This window comes from Oncorhynchus mykiss, chromosome 8 (assembly GCF_013265735.2).
Source record: "Oncorhynchus mykiss isolate Arlee chromosome 8, USDA_OmykA_1.1, whole genome shotgun sequence".
Lineage (NCBI taxonomy): Eukaryota > Metazoa > Chordata > Actinopteri > Salmoniformes > Salmonidae > Oncorhynchus > Oncorhynchus mykiss.
In genome coordinates, this window is record NC_048572.1 from 29,466,821 (window position 1) to 29,484,828 (window position 18,008).

General features: G+C 43.5%; 1 protein-coding gene across 11 annotated transcripts in view; it reads left to right on the forward strand.

Annotated features, from left to right (window-relative positions):
* Window positions 1-18,008, forward strand: part of LOC110529758 (neurexin-3b) — a 526,672-nt gene that overhangs the window by 125,917 nt on the left and 382,747 nt on the right. For all 11 annotated transcript variants that reach the window (XR_005052850.1, XM_036985244.1, XM_036985245.1 and 8 more), the window contains 2 exons: window positions 11,885-12,133; window positions 12,626-12,815. Coding sequence is in view for 10 of the 11 variants with exons in the window: in XM_036985244.1 (XP_036841139.1) it covers window positions 11,885-12,133; window positions 12,626-12,815 (439 nt within the window). In the remaining variant the exon portion in view is untranslated. The remainder of the gene's footprint in view (window positions 1-11,884; window positions 12,134-12,625; window positions 12,816-18,008) is intronic.

Sequence of the window (18,008 nt, forward strand, 5' to 3'; positions counted from 1 at the left end):
CTTGACATCTTCCTTCATAACAGCTCTGCTCTGCTCCGCTAAGCTTAATAAGTATGAAAGCCCTGACGTCTGCGGAGGCTGCATCGCAGTAAATTATGCTGTATGGCCACTGCAGACATCGCATTGCCATGCAGAGCTTTAAACCCTAACCCTTTTCCTAACCTTAACCTCATTCACCTAACCTGCTACACAAATGAAAATAAGATAAAATGTTATTTGTCACATCCGCCGAATACAACAGGTGTAGGTAGACCTAACCATGAAATGCTCACTTACAAGCCCTTAACCAACAATGAAGTTTTAAGAAAATAAGAGCTAAGAAAAACATTGACTAAATAAACTAAAGTTAAAAATATAAGAGCAACAATAAAATGACAATAACGAGGCTATTTACAGGGGGTACCGGTAGAGAGTCAATGTGAGGTGGTACCGGTTAGTCGAGGTAAATTCACCTAACCTGCTGCTTTAGTTCTCCTAACCTTCTACGTTAATTCACTAACTACGTTAATTCACTAACTACGTTAATTCACTAACTACGTTAATTGACTAACTTACTATCCTAACCTGCTATGTAAACAGAACATCAGTGCCGACACAATCGTCAGTATCAGCACGCTGGTGCATCTCTGATGCCAAGTTGCTTTCAAACGCCGACCTGTACTGGACATGATTCACAAATGCACTTTTTATCACACGCCACCTGAACGGTAGCTCATTGGCTAGAGTCAAGGATTAGGAACTAATCAGATACCACAGCAACAGGATACTTTTTTTCCCCTGTGAAACCACACTATCTGCACATTGTTGTTCAAATAGTTTGTTAATTTTACTGTAGTCTATGATAATCTTTTGTCTCCAGCGTCCTAAATAATACCACAAATGCACATTTAAAAAACGATTTAGAAATGGGCAAAAAGGTACGCAGGCGAACCTCACATTCAAACTAACTTTAGTTTATTAATAATCGGACCTATCCATTGCGCCACGAAGTTTTGATGGATTTAGCGAAAAAAAAATTATAAACTTCTATATAAACATCAAACATGTTTATTCCTGACCAACATATGTCCCTAATGAGCATTATGTTAAAAGCGTTGAGCAATGAACTGTTTTTCGACACAATTTGGTGAAAAACCCAAAAGCTTCAGACAACCTCAATTTCCCATCACTACCAAAAAGTCAAGAAATTGTGTAACTACAATGTGTCATTGTGATGAAAGCAGCAACGGGGGCATCTGAAAAGGGAACACACTTTTGTCCATCGGTAACTCAACACAGGATTGGTCCATGGATGCCTTTGGTCCAACTTCTGGACTAATCTGCTGCTGATGTGTTGAATACTTGAATAATGAATAATTCTGACCAGAGGCTTAAAGTTCAGAATTCGAGTTTTATATTAAAAACAACAACAACAACACACACATACTGTGCGTTCGGAAAGTATTCAGAACCATTCCCTTTTTCCAAATTGTGTTATGTTACAGCCTTGTTCTAAAAAATATACATGTTAAATTATCCTCATCAAGCTACACACAATACCGCATAATGACAATACCTCATAATGACAATACCGCATAATGACAATATCGCATAATGACAATACCGCATAATGACAATACCGCATAATGACAATACCGCATAATGACAATACCGCATAATGACAATACCGCATAATGACAATACCGCATAATGACAATATTGCATAATGACAATACCGCATAATGACAATATCGCATAATGACAATACCGCATAATGACAATACCGCATAATGACAATACCGCATAATGACAATACCGCATAATGACAATATGCATAATGACAATACCGCATAATGACAATACCGCATAATGACAATGTGCATAATGACAATACCGCATAATGACAATACCGCATAATGACAATACCGCATAATGACAATACCGCATAATGACAATACCGCATAATGACAATGTGCATAATGACAATACCGCATAATGACAATGTGCATAATGACAATACCGCATAATGACAATACCGCATAATGACAATACCGCATAATGACAATACCGCATAATGACAATGTGCATAATGACAATACCGCATAATGACAATACCGCATAATGACAATACCGCATAATGACAATACCGCATAATGACAATACCGCATAATGACAATGTGCATAATGACAATACCGCATAATGACAATACCGCATAATGACAATACCGCATAATGACAATACCGCATAATGACAATACCGCATAATGACAATACCGCATAATGACAATGTGCATAATGACAATACCGCATAATGACAATGTGCATAATGACAATACCGCATAATGACAATACCGCATAATGACAATACCGCATAATGACAATACCGCATAATGACAATGTGCATAATGACAATACCGCATAATGACAATACCGCATAATGACAATACCGCATAATGACAATACCGCATAATGACAATACCGCATAATGGCAATGTGCATAATGACAATACCGCATAATGACAATGTGCATAATAACAATACCGCATAATGACAATGTGCATAATGACAATACCGCATAATGACAATGTGCATAATGACAATACCGCATAATGACAATGTGCATAATGACAATACCGCATAATGACAAAGTGCATAATAACAATACCGCATAATGACAAAGTGCATAATAACAATATCGCATAATTCAGACCCTTCGCTATGAGACTCGAAATTGAGCTCAGGTGCATCCTGTTTCCATTGATCATCCTTGAGATGTTTCTACAACTAGATTGGAGTCCACCTGTGGTAAACTCAATTGATTGGACATGATTTGGAAAGGCACACACCTGTCTATATTAGGTCCCACAGTTGACAGTGCATGTCAGAGCAAAAACCAAGCCATGAGGTCGAAGGAATTGTCCGTAGAGCTCTGAGAAAGGATCGTGTCGAGGCACAGATCTGAACACGGTGGCCTCCATCATTCTTAAATGGAAGAAATTTGGAACCACCAAGACTTTCCCAGAGCTGGCCGCCCAGCAAAACTGAGCAATTGGGGGAAAAGGGTATTGGTCAGAGAGGTGACCAAGACCCCAATTTTAACTCTGACAGAGCTCCTCTGTGGAAATGGGAGAACCTTCTAAAAGGACAGCCATCTCTGCAGCACTCCACCAATCAGGCCTTTATGGTAGAGTGGCCAATCAGGCCTTTATGGTAGAGTGGCCAATCAGGCCTTTATGGTAGAGTGGCCAATCAGGCCTTTATGGTAGAGTGGCCAATCAGGCCTTTATGGTAGAGTGGCCAATCAGGCCTTTATGGTAGAGTGGCCACTCCTCAGTAAAAGGCACATGACAGCCCACTTGGAGTTTGCCAAAAGGCACATAAAGGACTCTCAGACCATGAGAAACAAGATTCTCTGGTCTGATGAAACCAAGATGGAACTCTTTGGCCTGAATGTCAAGTTTCACATCTAGAGGAAACCAGGCACCATCCCTATGGTGAAGCGTGGTGGTGGCAGCATCCCAGGCAGGGACTGGGAGACTAGTCAGGATCGAGAGAAAGATGAAAAAGAGCAAGAAAAGAGATCCTTGATGAAAACCTGCTCGAGAGCTCTCAGGATCTCATACTGGGGCGAAGGGTCACCTTCCAACAGGACAACGACCCTAAGCACACAGCCAAGACAACGCATGAGTGGCTTCGGGACAAGTCTCTTAATGTGGCTCTGCCAGAGCCCGGACTTGAACCCAATCGAACATCTCTGGAGAGATCTGAAAAAAGCTGTGCATCGACGCTCCCCATCCAACCTGACAGAGCTTGAGAGAATCTGCAGAGACGTTTTTTCTTTCTCATTATGGGGTATTGTTTGTAGATTGATGAAAAAAAAACGATTGCGTCCATTTTAGAATAAGGCTGTAACATAACAAAATGTGGAAAAAAGTCAAGGGGTCTGAAGACTTTCCGAATGCACTGTATAATCTGGAACGAGAGAAGTGAGATCATGAGAGGGGTTTTAAATTCTGAGAGCCATTTTACGTTTGCAACAGACAAAATATTTTGCAACGGAATCTGACTAAGGAGTACACCTGGTCTTAGATCACGGAACAGAACAACAATACCTAAGAACAGGTGTGTCAGAAAGCTAAACAACTACTGCTGACTGCTGTGTTGACTGCTGTGGCTAGCAAGAAATGACCTGTTTTGAACAACTTATCCTTGGAGGCTTTTAAAGTGTGCTAACACTATGATTTTGAACAACTTATCCTTGGAGGCTTATAAAGTGTGCTAACACTATGATTTTGAACAACTTATCCTTGGAGGCTTTTAAAGTGTGCTAACACTATGATTTTGAACAACTTATCCTTGGAGGCTTTTAAAGTGTGCTAACACTATGATTTTGAACAACTTATCCTTGGAGGCTTTTAAAGTGTGCTAACACTATGATTTTGAACAACTTATCCTTGGAGGCTTTTAAAGTGTGCTAACACTATGATTTTGAACAACTTATCCTTGGAGGCTTTTAAAGTGTGCTAACACTATGATTTTGAACAACTTATCCTTGGAGGCTTTTAAAGTGTGCTAACACTATGATTTTGAACAACTTATCCTTGGAGGCTTTTAAAGTGTGCTAACACTATGATTTTGAACAACTTATCCTTGGAGGCTTTTAAAGTGTGCTAACACTATGATTTTGAACAACTTATCCTTGGAGGCTTTTAAAGTGTGCTAATACTATGATTTTGAACAACTTATCCTTGGAGGCTTTTAAAGTGTGCTAACACTATGATTTTGAACAACTTATCCTTGGAGGATTTTAAAGTGTGCTAACACTATGATTTTGAACAACTTATCCTTGGAGGCCTTTAAAGTGTGCTAACACTATGATTTTGAACAACTTATCCTTGGAGGCTTTTAAAGTGTGCTAACACTATGATTTTGAACATTCAAAGAGTGTGCAAAGCTGTCATCAAGACAAAAGGTGGCTATTTGAAGAATCTCAAATATAAAATATATTTTGATTTGTTTAACACTTTTTGGAGGTTTACTACATGATTCCATATGTGTTATTTCATAGTTTTGATGTCTTCACTATTATTCTGCAATGTAGAAAATAGTAAAAATAAAGAACAACCATGAATGAGTAGGTGTTCTTAAACTTTAGTGTAACTTCTGAGGGATTGGACGCAAAAGCAACTCTACCAATCACCCTACACCACTGCGCACACACCCATCGTTAGAGCGTTGGGACAGTAATCGAAAGGTCCCCGATCTGACAAGGTAAAATTCTGTAGTTCTGCCCCTGAGCAAGGCAGTTAACCCACTGTTCCCCGGGCACCGAAGACGTGGATGTCGATTATGTCCACACCTCTCTGATTCAGAGGGTTTGGGTTAAATGCGGAAGACATATTTCAGATGAATGCATTCAGTTGTACATCAGATCGCTATATCATATGTGGTTAGCTGAAATGTTGAATACGTATCCAGGAGTTGTAAGACTTGGCATGTGTCTGCAATGTAGTCAGGGAGGAACTTAGCCAAAGCCTTTCCATTCTTGACTTTCTGAGGGTAGGTCTATGCCACAGACTGCTTATAAGATTCACAAAAACATGAGTATCCATTGAGAATGACTGAGGGGGCTGTGATTAATCTGGAGTCGGGAAAATAGGCCTAAGACCCTGTTCCTCATAAGACCCCGGGGCGGACTGGCCATCTAGCATTTCGGACAAATGCCAGCTGGGCTGGTCCATTTTTTCCCCAGTGAGCCTGTCTAACTTCAGTTTTTGCGCAAAATTATAATTATCTGGCTAATAATGGGGTTCTCAAGGAAAAAAATGGGCCGGTTTGAAGATCTGAAAGATCTGGTGTGTTAGAAATGCCAGGGTCAATTCCTGGTCCCAGTCCGCCCCTTAATCTGTTTACAGAGTGATTACCTCTACAGCATTATAATGAATCACCATGTGACTGGGGGAGTGAGGAGTCATAGGTTATGTCCCAAATGCTACCCTATTTCATATTTAGTGCACTACTTTTGACCAGGGCCCATGGGGCTCTGGTCAAAAGTAGTGCACTGTATAGTGAATAGAGTGCCATTTGGGACGCAGACCATCATGGCGCATTCTACTGCATGCCAACCCTGGCTTGACTGACTGCAGGGTACGACCCTTACAACCATGCCCACCCTGCCTTGGCTCTGCTTGATTACACATTGCCATTCTCTCTCTCTCTCTCTCTCTCTCTCTCTAGTCTCTCTCTCTCTCTCACTCTAGTCTCTCTCTCTCTCTCTCCATATTGCTTTAATTGCCTCTTTCTTCCTTGCTGTCTGTCTGTCTGTCTGTCCAGCCCTCCTCCCTTCCTCCCTCCTCCCTCCCTCTCCTGCTCTGTATACAGCTGATGAGCGATGATTCAGTTAATTTGGGCCCACTGGCTGGATGGTTAGATCACGCTTCATCAGTGTCTTTCTCTTCCACTGCTTTTCTAATGTCAGGCCAGAGCTGTAACAGAGGATTAAGGAGGGATAGAGTGGGTCAAGAGAAGGGGGGGTTAGACTCATCCCTGCCTAGCTTCTCTCACTCTCTCTCTCTCTCTCTCTCACACACTCTCTCTCTCACTCTCTCTTTTTTCTTTGAAGAGTAAACCGACAGAGTACAGCTAAGCTCCACCGCTCCACAGAGAAAGAGCTGATCGATAGCATTGAATCCCACCCTCCCTTCTGCCATCCCTTTCTCCCTCCTTTCCGCCCTCCCTCACTCGCTGCCTGGGAATAAAAGAGGATGCTACGGTATTGTCCTCCTCTCTTCTCTACTTCCTCTGCACTCCTCCACCCCCCTAGGCATAGGGACGATAGCGTCATGCCTCCATCCCCCTTGTGCTCAGCCATGTGGGCCAGCAGTCACGTGACGTAAGCCAGTGATCAGAGGCGGTAGCGGTGGAGGCCATGCCTCCTGGCATCCACAGGGCACCAGCGCCAAGACAGGCAGGCTAGTGCTCAACGGAAGCATCTTGTATTGCAGCTCAACTCTCTTGAGCCTGCTATACTGTCACCCAGTTTGTGGAAGGAGGAAGTGAAAGAGATGCAGGGATGGAGGGATGGAAGGTATTAGGAAGAGGGAGGGAGAGGGAGAGACCAACATTTGGCATTTCGGATGAACATACTGCCCTCGTCATCCTAAAAGGCATCATCAGCCATGTTGTATTTTCACCAAAGCTTTTTTTCATCTCTGCTCATTTCTGTTTTGTAACATGAATCACACACAGCACAAATCCTACAGTGTATTTTGTCAGAGGCACAGACACAGCTAAATGCTTCATAGGATGCTCCTCTGGCCTCTGACCTCTGACCCCTGAGGGTATACCCAGCAAGCTTTGCCATAGAGAGACACACACGTATGTGACCTCTGTCTCTCTGTAAAGCTAGCCCCACACACCCATAATACATACATAGCTTTGTGCCCTGTCTTTGTCTGGGGAACTGGGATGAATCTGGGGTCGGGAAACAGGCCTAATACCATGTGGCCTTTGCTTTTCTAAAGCCAGTATATCTTACTGTAATGTAACGCTGTGAAATCCCTACAGCCTCCACCTAGATGAGCTATTGTTACAATAACCTCAGAAATTCATCTTAATGACACCCCTATTCACCCACACAACGACAATCAATTTCATCACCCCCACCCAGGAATAAGAATAATGATTTCCAATAATGCTTATTATATCACATTTGATCTGGATCATACACCTCCTTTCAAATCCCTAATCCCTGCTGTCATCCAATTTCAAATCATATTTACACACAGGCTCATTGTACCATCGATCTAGCTCTGTTTTGTTTTCATTACTCTCACCGCTCTCTGGAGAGATGGGATTGAGTCCTCTAGCTAGCTTAAACACAGTGGTGTGTGTGTGTGTTTACTTCTTTAAATGTAGCTGTGGGGACTGGCCTGTGTCTTTATTCCTCCCTCTTATGAATACTAAGTCAAAATCATCGGAAGGAGAGAGGGAGGGAGGTATGTAAAGAGGGAGGCAGTGAGGCAGGCAGAGGAAGGCAGGGAGGCAAGTAGAGAGAGAGGCAGGCAGGCAGGTAGAGAGAAAAAGAGGACAGGGGGGAGGGGGAGAGAGATAGAGGCAGCCACCGAGGGAGGAAGGGAGAGATGTGGAGAGAGAAGGAGGAAATGTAAGCGGAGAGGTCGAGGAGAGAGATGGAGAGAGAAGGGGGAAATGGAGGAGGAAGAGGAGGAGAGAGGAGAGCTGGAGGAGGAGGGAGAGGGAGACAAGGACGAGGAGAGAGGAGGAAGATGGAGAGAGGAGGAAAATGGGGCAAAGGAGGAGGAGGAGAGCTGGAGAAGGATGAGAGATGGAGGAGCAGGGATGGAGAATCAGACACGTTAAAGGCTGTGGTTGCATTGTGAATGGCCCGTTTGGCTAGGGGACAGCAGGGATGGCCTATGGATAGCATAATAAAGCTGAGATCATAACAAAGGCAGCTAGAGGAGAGATGAGGGGTGCGGGGAGGCCAATCTCTCTTTTCTAACATCATTTCCATTAGGTTATTGACCAGCAGAGCATAATGGAGCGTCCAGCCAGTCATAACCAGATGTATCTATCCGCCCTTATTATTGTTGTTGATTGTGTTGGATTAGTGTGTCCTTGAATAACGGGGCAAGGAATGGTGGGGTTAAAGGCCACTTCTCACTGTCAAACTAAGCCGAATGGTCAGCGCAATGTATTCATGGTTGGCCCAGGGAAGCCAGGATTCCCCCCAAAAAGAATTGACCAAGAAAAAAAATAAACAAAATAATGTATCTGTGTTTCATAAATGTCCTTCAATTCGCAAGATGATGAATGTATCTCACTGGAGAACGCATCCGTGCGAAAGAAACAGCTCCCCTCTGTCTCAATATGTGTATCCTAGCTATCTGATGCTGTCTGGTCCTAAAGAGTATGACATTGTTGCCGCCCATAGCATTGAATGTAAGGGAAGCCAGTGAGCATTTCGCCTCCATTGTCAATAAAAAAATAAAAAAATAACAAAATTATAATAGCCAATCCGTATTGAGCTAAACTGAGTGAATTTGGATTTGGCTTCACACCGATCACATAACACTTGATGCTAAACCTCACTGACAGAAAAAACTTGAATTGTTGCATCTCGTTGTGTCATTGCCCTCTGGTGGCTAGCTAGCTAGCTAAAATCAACCCTTTCCTAAATTAGCCATGGATGGAGATCGGGATTTAGACTTGTGGTTTTACTTAATTCTCTGCACTGGCTAATGATTATAACGACGATTGTGATCCAACCATAAATTCATACGTTGTTGTGCCCCTGGCCTGAGATGATGGAAGTTCAACATGTAGCTAGATGTAGAAGGCTAATGTTAACTAGCTGGCCTGGTGCATCGTTGCCCATGAAAGGAAGTTATGCTTTTTATGGTTACTACATGATTCCATATGTGTTATTTCATAGTTTTGATGTCTTCACTATTATTCTACAATTTAGAAAATAGTAAAAATAAAGAAAAACCTTTGAATGAGTAGGTGTTCTAAAACTTTTAACCGGTAGTGTATACCAAACAAAAACCATTGATTTCAATGTCATATGTACAATGACTACTTTAAACAATTTCCACTGAACATTTTACAAAAAACACATTTACAGGACGAACTGTGCAGATACAAAGTCTGGTAACAGAATGAAACTGGTTGAGATTTTACCGTAATTCTGTTACAAAACTTCTTAATCTGCACAGTTTTTCCAGTAAATGTTTATGTTTTATTTACTGTGAAAATGATTTAGAGAAGTCAGCCATTGTGCATAGTGAGTCTCAGCGTAAATCCGTTCCCGTGGAATTACCCCTAGGTAGACTGTGTTTAGTGTTGGTTACAGATGTTGTTTTACACAAACACCACCTTGTCCAACTTCTCCCTAGTGACATACAGTGGCCTAGTGTACATGGACACTAATCCTCTCCTCTTTCCCTCCCTCTTTTTCTCCTCTCCCCTCTCTCTCCCCCTTTTCCCAATGTTTTTCTTATCTAATTATCTCTCTCTCTCTGCCTCTAATTCTTTGTTGCTTCTCTCTCTCTCTCTCTCTCTCACTATCTTCCCCCCTCTTTCTCTATCTTTCTATCTATCTACCTCCCTCCCTCCCTTCCAGTCTCTGGGCCCCTGTGTTGATCTACTGTCAAATCTTCCAGGATTATCTGTAATCCTGGAGCTGCAGAATCTGTTTGCTGACAGCTGTGTTCTCAAATATTACTACTACTGTTTGCCATGCACACACTGCCCTATATACCAGAACCAGAGTGAGCTAGAGGGAAGGAGAGAGAGAGAGAGAGAGAGAGAGACAGAGATAAAGATAGAGAGGGAAGGAAGGAAGGAAGGAGGAGAGAGGAGAGGGAGGAAGAGACAGTGTGTGAGAGAGGGAGAGAGAGAGAGAGAGAGAGAGAGAGAGAAGGAGATAGGAGAGAAATAGAGAGGGAAGGAAGGAGATAGGAGAGAGAGAGAGAGAGAGAGAGAGAGGGGGGGGAGATAGGAGAGAGAGGGAAGGAGATGGGAGAGAGAGAGAGACTGAGGGAAGGAGATAAGAGAGAGAGAGAGAGAGAGAGAGGAGAGAGGGGGAAGGAGATGGGAGAGAGAGAGACAGAGGGAAGGAGATAGAAGCGAGAGAGAGGGAAGGAGATGGGAGAGAGAGAGACAGAGGGAAGGGGATAGGAGAGAGAGAGGGAAGGAGATGGGAGAGAGAGAGACAGAGGGAAGGAGCTGGGAGAGAGAGAGAGACAGATGGAAGGAGATGGGAGAGAGAGAGAGACAGGTGGAAGGAGATGGGAGAGAGAGAGAGACAGAGGGAAGGAGATGGGAGAGAGAGAGGGAAGGAGATAGGAGAGAGAGAGAGAAAGAGAGAGACTTATTCTTCCTTAGCAGAGAAAAAAAAGAGAACCTTCAATTTTCCGCCTGAATGGATTTTAATTGACAATTCTGCCTCTCTTTTTTTCTGTCATTTGTGTTGTATTTGACTGTACTGCTGGTGCGACGTTATGCATGAATAAATAGATGGTGGTATATACAGGGGCATTGATATCCCTGGGGAATCAGCCTGTGTCCCAAATGGCACCTACTGTAATTGCCTACGTACTGCACTACTTTTGAACCATGCCCATAGGGCTCTCATGGTCAAAAGTAGTGCACTGTGTAGGGAACAGGGTGCCACTTGGGACCAGGCACAGTCTTAGAGCACCAGTGCTTAGCAAGTAATCCAAGGATCTTGTCATACAGATGTAGGACCTTAATTTGACTGATATTGTCACAGCAAAATGATCTTGCCCCAACGGAATTTGAACGTTTAGTTCATTATGTTGCTAATCGGTCATTTGGCTATTAGCTGGCCAAAAGTAGTGCAGTGCTGTTGATATAACCGTGTGTTAGTGTGGGCTTTCAGTGAATTTATGTAAATCTCAAAGCTCTTTTGCATATCCTGCGGTGCAGGCAAGTGTTCAATCATATTGTTAGCATGTGATCTTTCTGCATATGGCCAGATTACAGTAAAACTGGGAAATGAAAATGGATATTGGATTCATGTGTTTAAAATACGACCAACATGTTATATAAAACCCCATATTATACAAAAATCCATTTAAGAGAAAACCCATATAATACCCCATATAAACTACATTTGACATTGGAATAGAACCTAAAATCTCGAAAAAATGACGAGTACATATTAATATGATATGTTTCCCTCTTTCTTTTATCCATCTCTCCTCTTATTGAGTTTATTTTTCCTGTCTGCTGCTCTTTGAATCTTCAGAGGAGGACCAACATATTACACAACAGTTTAAAAAAAAACAAATACCTTTATTCCATATATGGACCTAGAATATTGTCCCTAATGATCTCTATTCTCTTCCACTCCCTCCAGGTGGTCTACAAGAATAATGACATCCGTCTAGAGCTCTCCCGTCTGGCCCGCATCGTAGACCCCAAGATGAAGCTCCAGGGTGACGTGGTGTTTAAGTGTGAGAACGTGGCCACCCTGGACCCTATCAACTTCGAGAGCCCCGACTCCTACCTCAGCCTCCCCAAGTGGAACACCAAGAGAATGGGTTCTATCTCCTTTGACTTCAGGACCTCAGAGCCCAACGGACTCATCCTGTTCACCCACGGCAAGGTAACCTAACTAATGAAATACCCCGATGAAGGTCTGTTGAAGACCCACGTTTTGGTTTAATGATCCGTTAAATGTTTGTGAGATTAGATTACCAGTGTGCTGGTGTTCTGTCTCTAGTAAGTGTAGAACTGTGAAAGAGAGTCACACACTCATATTTCCCTGCTGTGGATTTATTTGCCCAAGGTTTCGGCTAAAGGTGCCTTGATGTAGAGCTTTAGAATAAACGCTGTTTATTCATTTTTAGAAACTATGTGATTTGAGCCTTTAATGCTGATTGGCTGACAGTGAAAACAAATGTTTTGTCATACCCGTGGTGTACGGTCTGATATACCACAGCTATGACAAAACGTACTTTTACTGCTCCAATTACGTTCTTAAGCAGTTTTTAATAGTAATAAGACACCGCAGGGGGGTTGTGATATATTGGTCATATACTACACCCCCGCCTGGTTCCCAGTAGTCAGAAGACTCAGTACCCCACCTAATTTCCAGGCCCAGGACCGGCGGGACGCAGCAGGGAAGAAGAACTACAAAGTAGACTTCTTTGCTGTAGAGCTGCTGGATGGAGGACTGTACCTGCTGCTGGACATGGGCTCAGGCACTATCAAGGTCAAAGCCACCCAGAACAAGGTCAATGATGGAGCCTGGCACCACGTGGACATTCAGAGAGATGGACGTTCAGGTGAGGAGAGAGGGCTGGGTGGAGTGGGAGGAGGAAGAGGGGGTAGGGCTGTTGCGGTGACCATATTACCGCCACACCGGCAGTCATGAGTCATGACCACAGTAAAATTCCACGTGACCTTTGAGTCACGGTAATCTCCTCTTAGGCACTCTGGACATGCGTTGGTGGTACCCAACTCACTAACGAGCATCAGGTCCTAATGGCCTGGTACTCACGGCTCTATTGTCCCTCCATCAGGTCCTAATGGCCTGGTACTCAGGGCTCTATTGTCCCTCCATCAGGTTGTAATGGCCTGGTACTCAGGGCTCTATTGTCCCTCCATCAGGTCCTAATGGCCTGGTACTCAGGGCTCTATTGTCCCTCCATCAGGTTGTAATGGCCTGGTACTCAGGGCTCTATTGTCCCTCCATCAGGTCCTAATGGCCTGGTATTCACGGCTCTATTGTCCCTCCATCAGGTCCTAATGGCCTGGTACTCAGGGCTCTATTGTCCCTCCATCAGGTTCTAATGGCCTGGTACTCAGGGCTCTATTGTCCCTCCATCAGGTCCTAATGGCCTGGTACTCAGGGCTCTATTGTCCCTCCATCAGGTCCTAATGGCCTGGTACTCAGGGCTCTATTGTCCCTCCATCAGGTCCTAATGGCCTGGTACTCAGGGCTCTATTGTCCCTCCATCAGGTCCTAATGGCCTGGTACTCAGGGCTCTATTGTCCCTCCATCAGGTCCTAATGGCCTGGTACTCAGGGCTCTATTGTCCCTCCATCAGGTCCTAATGGCCTGGTACTCAGGGCTCTATTGTCCCTCCATCAGGTTCTAATGGCCTGGTACTCAGGGCTCTATTGTCCCTCCATCAGGTCCTAATGGCCTGGTACTCAGGGCTCTATTCTCCCTCCATCAGGTCCTAATGGCCTGGTACTCAGGGCTCTATTGTCCCTCTTACCACTCTGACATCAATGCAAAAGCAATCGAAAATCACAACAATTCTCATCAAAACAGTAGCGTTCTTTTATAACTCACCTCTCTGGGATGATCAATTTGAAGAAAGAAGTTCAACAACAGGCTGAAACTGAGTGGAAATATGGTAGCTGTGGATGTTGGTAGCTGTGGATGTTGGTAGCTGGGGATGTTGGTAGTTTTGGATGTTGGTACTTGTGGATGTTGGTAGTTGTGGATGTTGGTAGTTGTGGATGTTGGTAGTTGTAGATGTTGGTAGCTGTGGATGTTGGTACTTGTGGATGTTGGTAGTTGTGGATGTTGGTAGCTGTGGATGTTGGTAGCTGTGGATGTTGGTAGTTGTGGATGTTGGTAGTTGTGGATGTTGGTAGTTGTGGATGTTGGTAGCTGTGGATGTTGGTAGTTGTGGATGTTGGTAGCTTTGGATGTTGGTAGTTGTGGATGTTGGTAGTTGTGGATGTTGTTAGCTTTGGATGTTGGTAGTTGTGGATGTTGGTAGCTGTGGATGTTGGTAGTTGTGGATGTTGGTAGCTTTGGATGTTGGTAGTTGTGGATGTTGGTAGTTGTGGATGTTGTTAGCTTTGGATGTTGGTAGTTGTGGATGTGGATGTTGGTAGTTATAGTTGTGGATGTTGGTAGTTGTGGATGTTGGTAGTTGGTAGTTGTGGATATTGGTAGTTGTTGATGTTGGTAGTTGTTGATGTTGGTAGTTGGTAGTTGTGGATGTTGGTAGTTGTCGATGTTGGTAGTTGGTAGTTGTGGATGTTGGTAGTTGTGGATGTTGGTAGTTGTAGATGTTGGTACTTGTGGATGTTGGTAGTTGTGGATGTTGGTAGCTGTGGATGTTGGTAGTTGTGGATGTTGGTAGCTTTGGATGTTGGTAGTTGTGGATGTTGGTAGTTGTGGATGTTGTTAGCTTTGGATGTTGGTAGTTGTGGATGTTGGTAGTTGTGGATGTTGTTAGCTTTGGATGTTGGTAGTTGTGGATGTGGATGTTGGTAGTTATAGTTGTGGATGTTGGTAGTTGTGGATGTTGGTAGTTGGTAGTTGTGGATATTGGTAGTTGTTGATGTTGGTAGTTGTGGATGTTGGTAGTTGGTAGTTATGGATGTTGGTAGTTGTCGATGTTGGTAGTTGGTAGTTGTGGATGTTGGTAGTTGTGGATGTTGGTAGTTGTAGATGTTGGTACTTGTGGATGTTGGTAGTTGTGGATGTTGGTAGCTGTGGATGTTGGTAGTTGTGGATGTTGGTAGCTTTGGATGTTGGTAGTTGTGGATGTTGGTAGTTGTGGATGTTGGTAGTTGTGGATGTTGGTAGTTGTGGATGTTGGTAGTTGTGGATGTTGTTAGCTTTGGATGTTGGTAGTTGTGGATGTTGTTAGCTTTGGATGTTGGTAGTTGTGGATGTTGTTAGCTTTGGATGTTGGTAGTTGTGGATGTTGTTAGCTTTGGATGTTGGTAGTTGTGGATGCGGATGTTGGTAGTTGTGGATGTTGGTAGCTGTGGATGTTGGTAGTTGTGGATGTTGGTAGTTGTGGATGTTGGTAGTTGTGGATGTTGGTAGCTGTGGATGTTGGTAGTTGTGGATGTTGGTAGCTTTGGATGTTGGTAGTTGTGGATGTTGGTAGTTGTGGATGTTGGTAGTTGTGGATGTTGTTAGCTTTGGATGTTGGTAGTTGTGGATGTTGGTAGTTGTGGATGTTGGTAGCTTTGGATGTTGGTAGTTGTGGATGTTGGTAGTTGTGGATGTTGGTAGTTGTGGATGTTGTTAGCTTTGGATGTTGGTAGTTGTGGATGTGGATGTTGGTAGTTGTAGTTGTGGATGTTGGTAGGTGTGGATGTTGGTAGTTGTGGATGTTGGTTGTTGTGGATGTTGGTAGTTGGTAGTTGTGGATGTTGGTAGTTGTGGATGTTGGTAGTTGTGGATGTTGGTAGTTGGTAGTTGTGGATGTTGGTAGTTGGTAGTTGTGGATGTTGGTAGTTGTGGATGTTGGTAGTTGGTAGTTGTGGATGTTGGTAGTTGTGGATGTTGGTAGTTGGTAGTTGTGGATGTTGGTAGTTGTGGATGTTTTTCCAAAGCCTAACACAACAAAATGGACAGTACTTTCTAAGGTGATGGTTCATTCAAAACACTACTCGCATATTAGAGCTGATGCATACGCTGAGTGTAAAAAACATTAAGAATACCTGTTCTTTTCATGGCAAAAACTGATGTCACTTGTTAAATCCACTTAAATCAGTGTAGATGAAGGTGCCGGGCACACAGGTTTGTGTCAAGAACTGCAAAGCTGCTGGGTTTTTCCCGCTCATCAGTTTCCCATGTTGAGGCTGTACTGAGGGTATAAGAGGGGGTGGAACTCAATATTAGGAAGGTGTTCCTGATGTTTGGGACACTCAGTGCATGTGCTTATTCATATGCATATTCCTATATATGATCACAATCCTGAAAAAAAAAAACGGAATTAAAATAATGATTGGGCACACAATACATAGACTACCGCATATTACACAGAAAAATATATATTTTAAATGATTTAAGATGTCTCCCCCCAGGGATCGGACCACCCAGTTTATAATGTAAAATAGTGGCAAAATGACTTACAAGCATATCTTGTCTGCCAAATGAACAGGCCTACAGCCTTTATGGCATGGCGCATAGCCAGATAACATACAGTAGGCCAATTCCTATTCTGTTCTTCTGAAATACATTTTCTTCATATCATAATGCTTCTTCAGACCTGCCTAAATTAAATAATGGATTTATTGTGATGGTGCATATTAAATTGATTTATTAGACTTATTAGACTTATTTATTAGACTGTTTAAATGTAGATGTTCCAAAGGTGTGAATCAGCAGCTTGTATATGGCTTGTAGAGTATGTGTGGAGGCCTGGAGATGCTAAACATGTTTATGTTAATTAACGGTCAATTACCATGAGACCGGGGGGGGGGGGGGCAAGGAGGGGGGAGAGGGAAGGTGATGGTGGTGGAGGAGAATGGTGATGATCGTTATAAAACCCCTCAGAATATACATCAAAGGCATCATACTGTTGCATGGTTTGCAGAAGTACTTCTACCTTGTCCACAACCTGTACCCCCCCCCCCCCCACCCCCCCCCCCCCCCACCCCCCCACCCACACATTGACTCGGTACCGGTACTCTAGTCTATTTGGAAAATATTTTCTTGAACTGCACTGTTGGTTAATGGCTCGTAAGTAAAGCATTTCATGGTGTATTCGGCGCATGTGACAAATACAATTTGATTTGATCTCGGGGATGAGGCGATGAGACGTGTATCATGAGGATGATCAAGCAAAACCTTTTAAATCCTATTTCCTGATTCTATTTCCCCCACTGCTTCTTTATCCTTTGTGTCCGCTGACCTGAAAAAGGTTGGACAAACAGAACAGAGAAGAGAGGAGCTTTAGAGAGGAAGATTATATTTGGCGAGAGAAAGAGAAAGTCTGTCGTTGCCTTGAGCTCCATAACAGAATGGATTTCACTACATTAAAAGGAAAGAGGAAAGCGAGAGAGAGAGAGAGATAGAGAGAGAGAGAGAGAGACTGCTAGAGTGAGAAATAGCAGAGACAGACAGAGAGAAAGAGAGAGGAAAGAGATGGAGAGAAGCAGAGATAGAGAGAGAGAGAGCGGGAGAAGAAGAGAGGAAAGAGAAAGATATAGAGAGAAGCAGAGAGAGAGAGAGAGAGCGGGAGAAGAAGAGAGGAAAGAGAAAGAGATAGAGAGAAGCAGAGATAGAGAGAGAGCGGGAGAAGAAGAGAGGAAAGAGAAAGAGATAGAGAGAAGCAGAGAGAGAGAGAGAGAGAGGGAGAAGAAGAGAGGAAAGAGAAAGAGATGGAGCGAAGCAGAGATAGAGAGAGTGCGGGAGAAGAAGAGAGGAAAGAGAAAGAGAGAGAGAAGCAGAGAGAGAGAGAGAGAGAGCGGGAGAAGAAGAGAGGAAAGAGAAAGAGATGGAGAGAAGCAGAGATAGAGAGAGAGTGCGGGAGAAGAAGAGAGGAAAGAGAAAGAGATAGAGAGAAGCAGAGAGAGAGAGCAGTAGTAGTACTTCTGTTATTTGATGTCCTGGGTCTGTGTTATATATCAGGTTAGAGCAGCCAATTTAGCCCGTGTCAACACATTCTACTTTGATGAATCACTACCTAGCACCAATGAAAGAAGGGAAAGAAGGAAGGATTGGGGGAAGAGGAGGATTTTGTGAGGGAAGAGAGAGAGAAATTAGACAG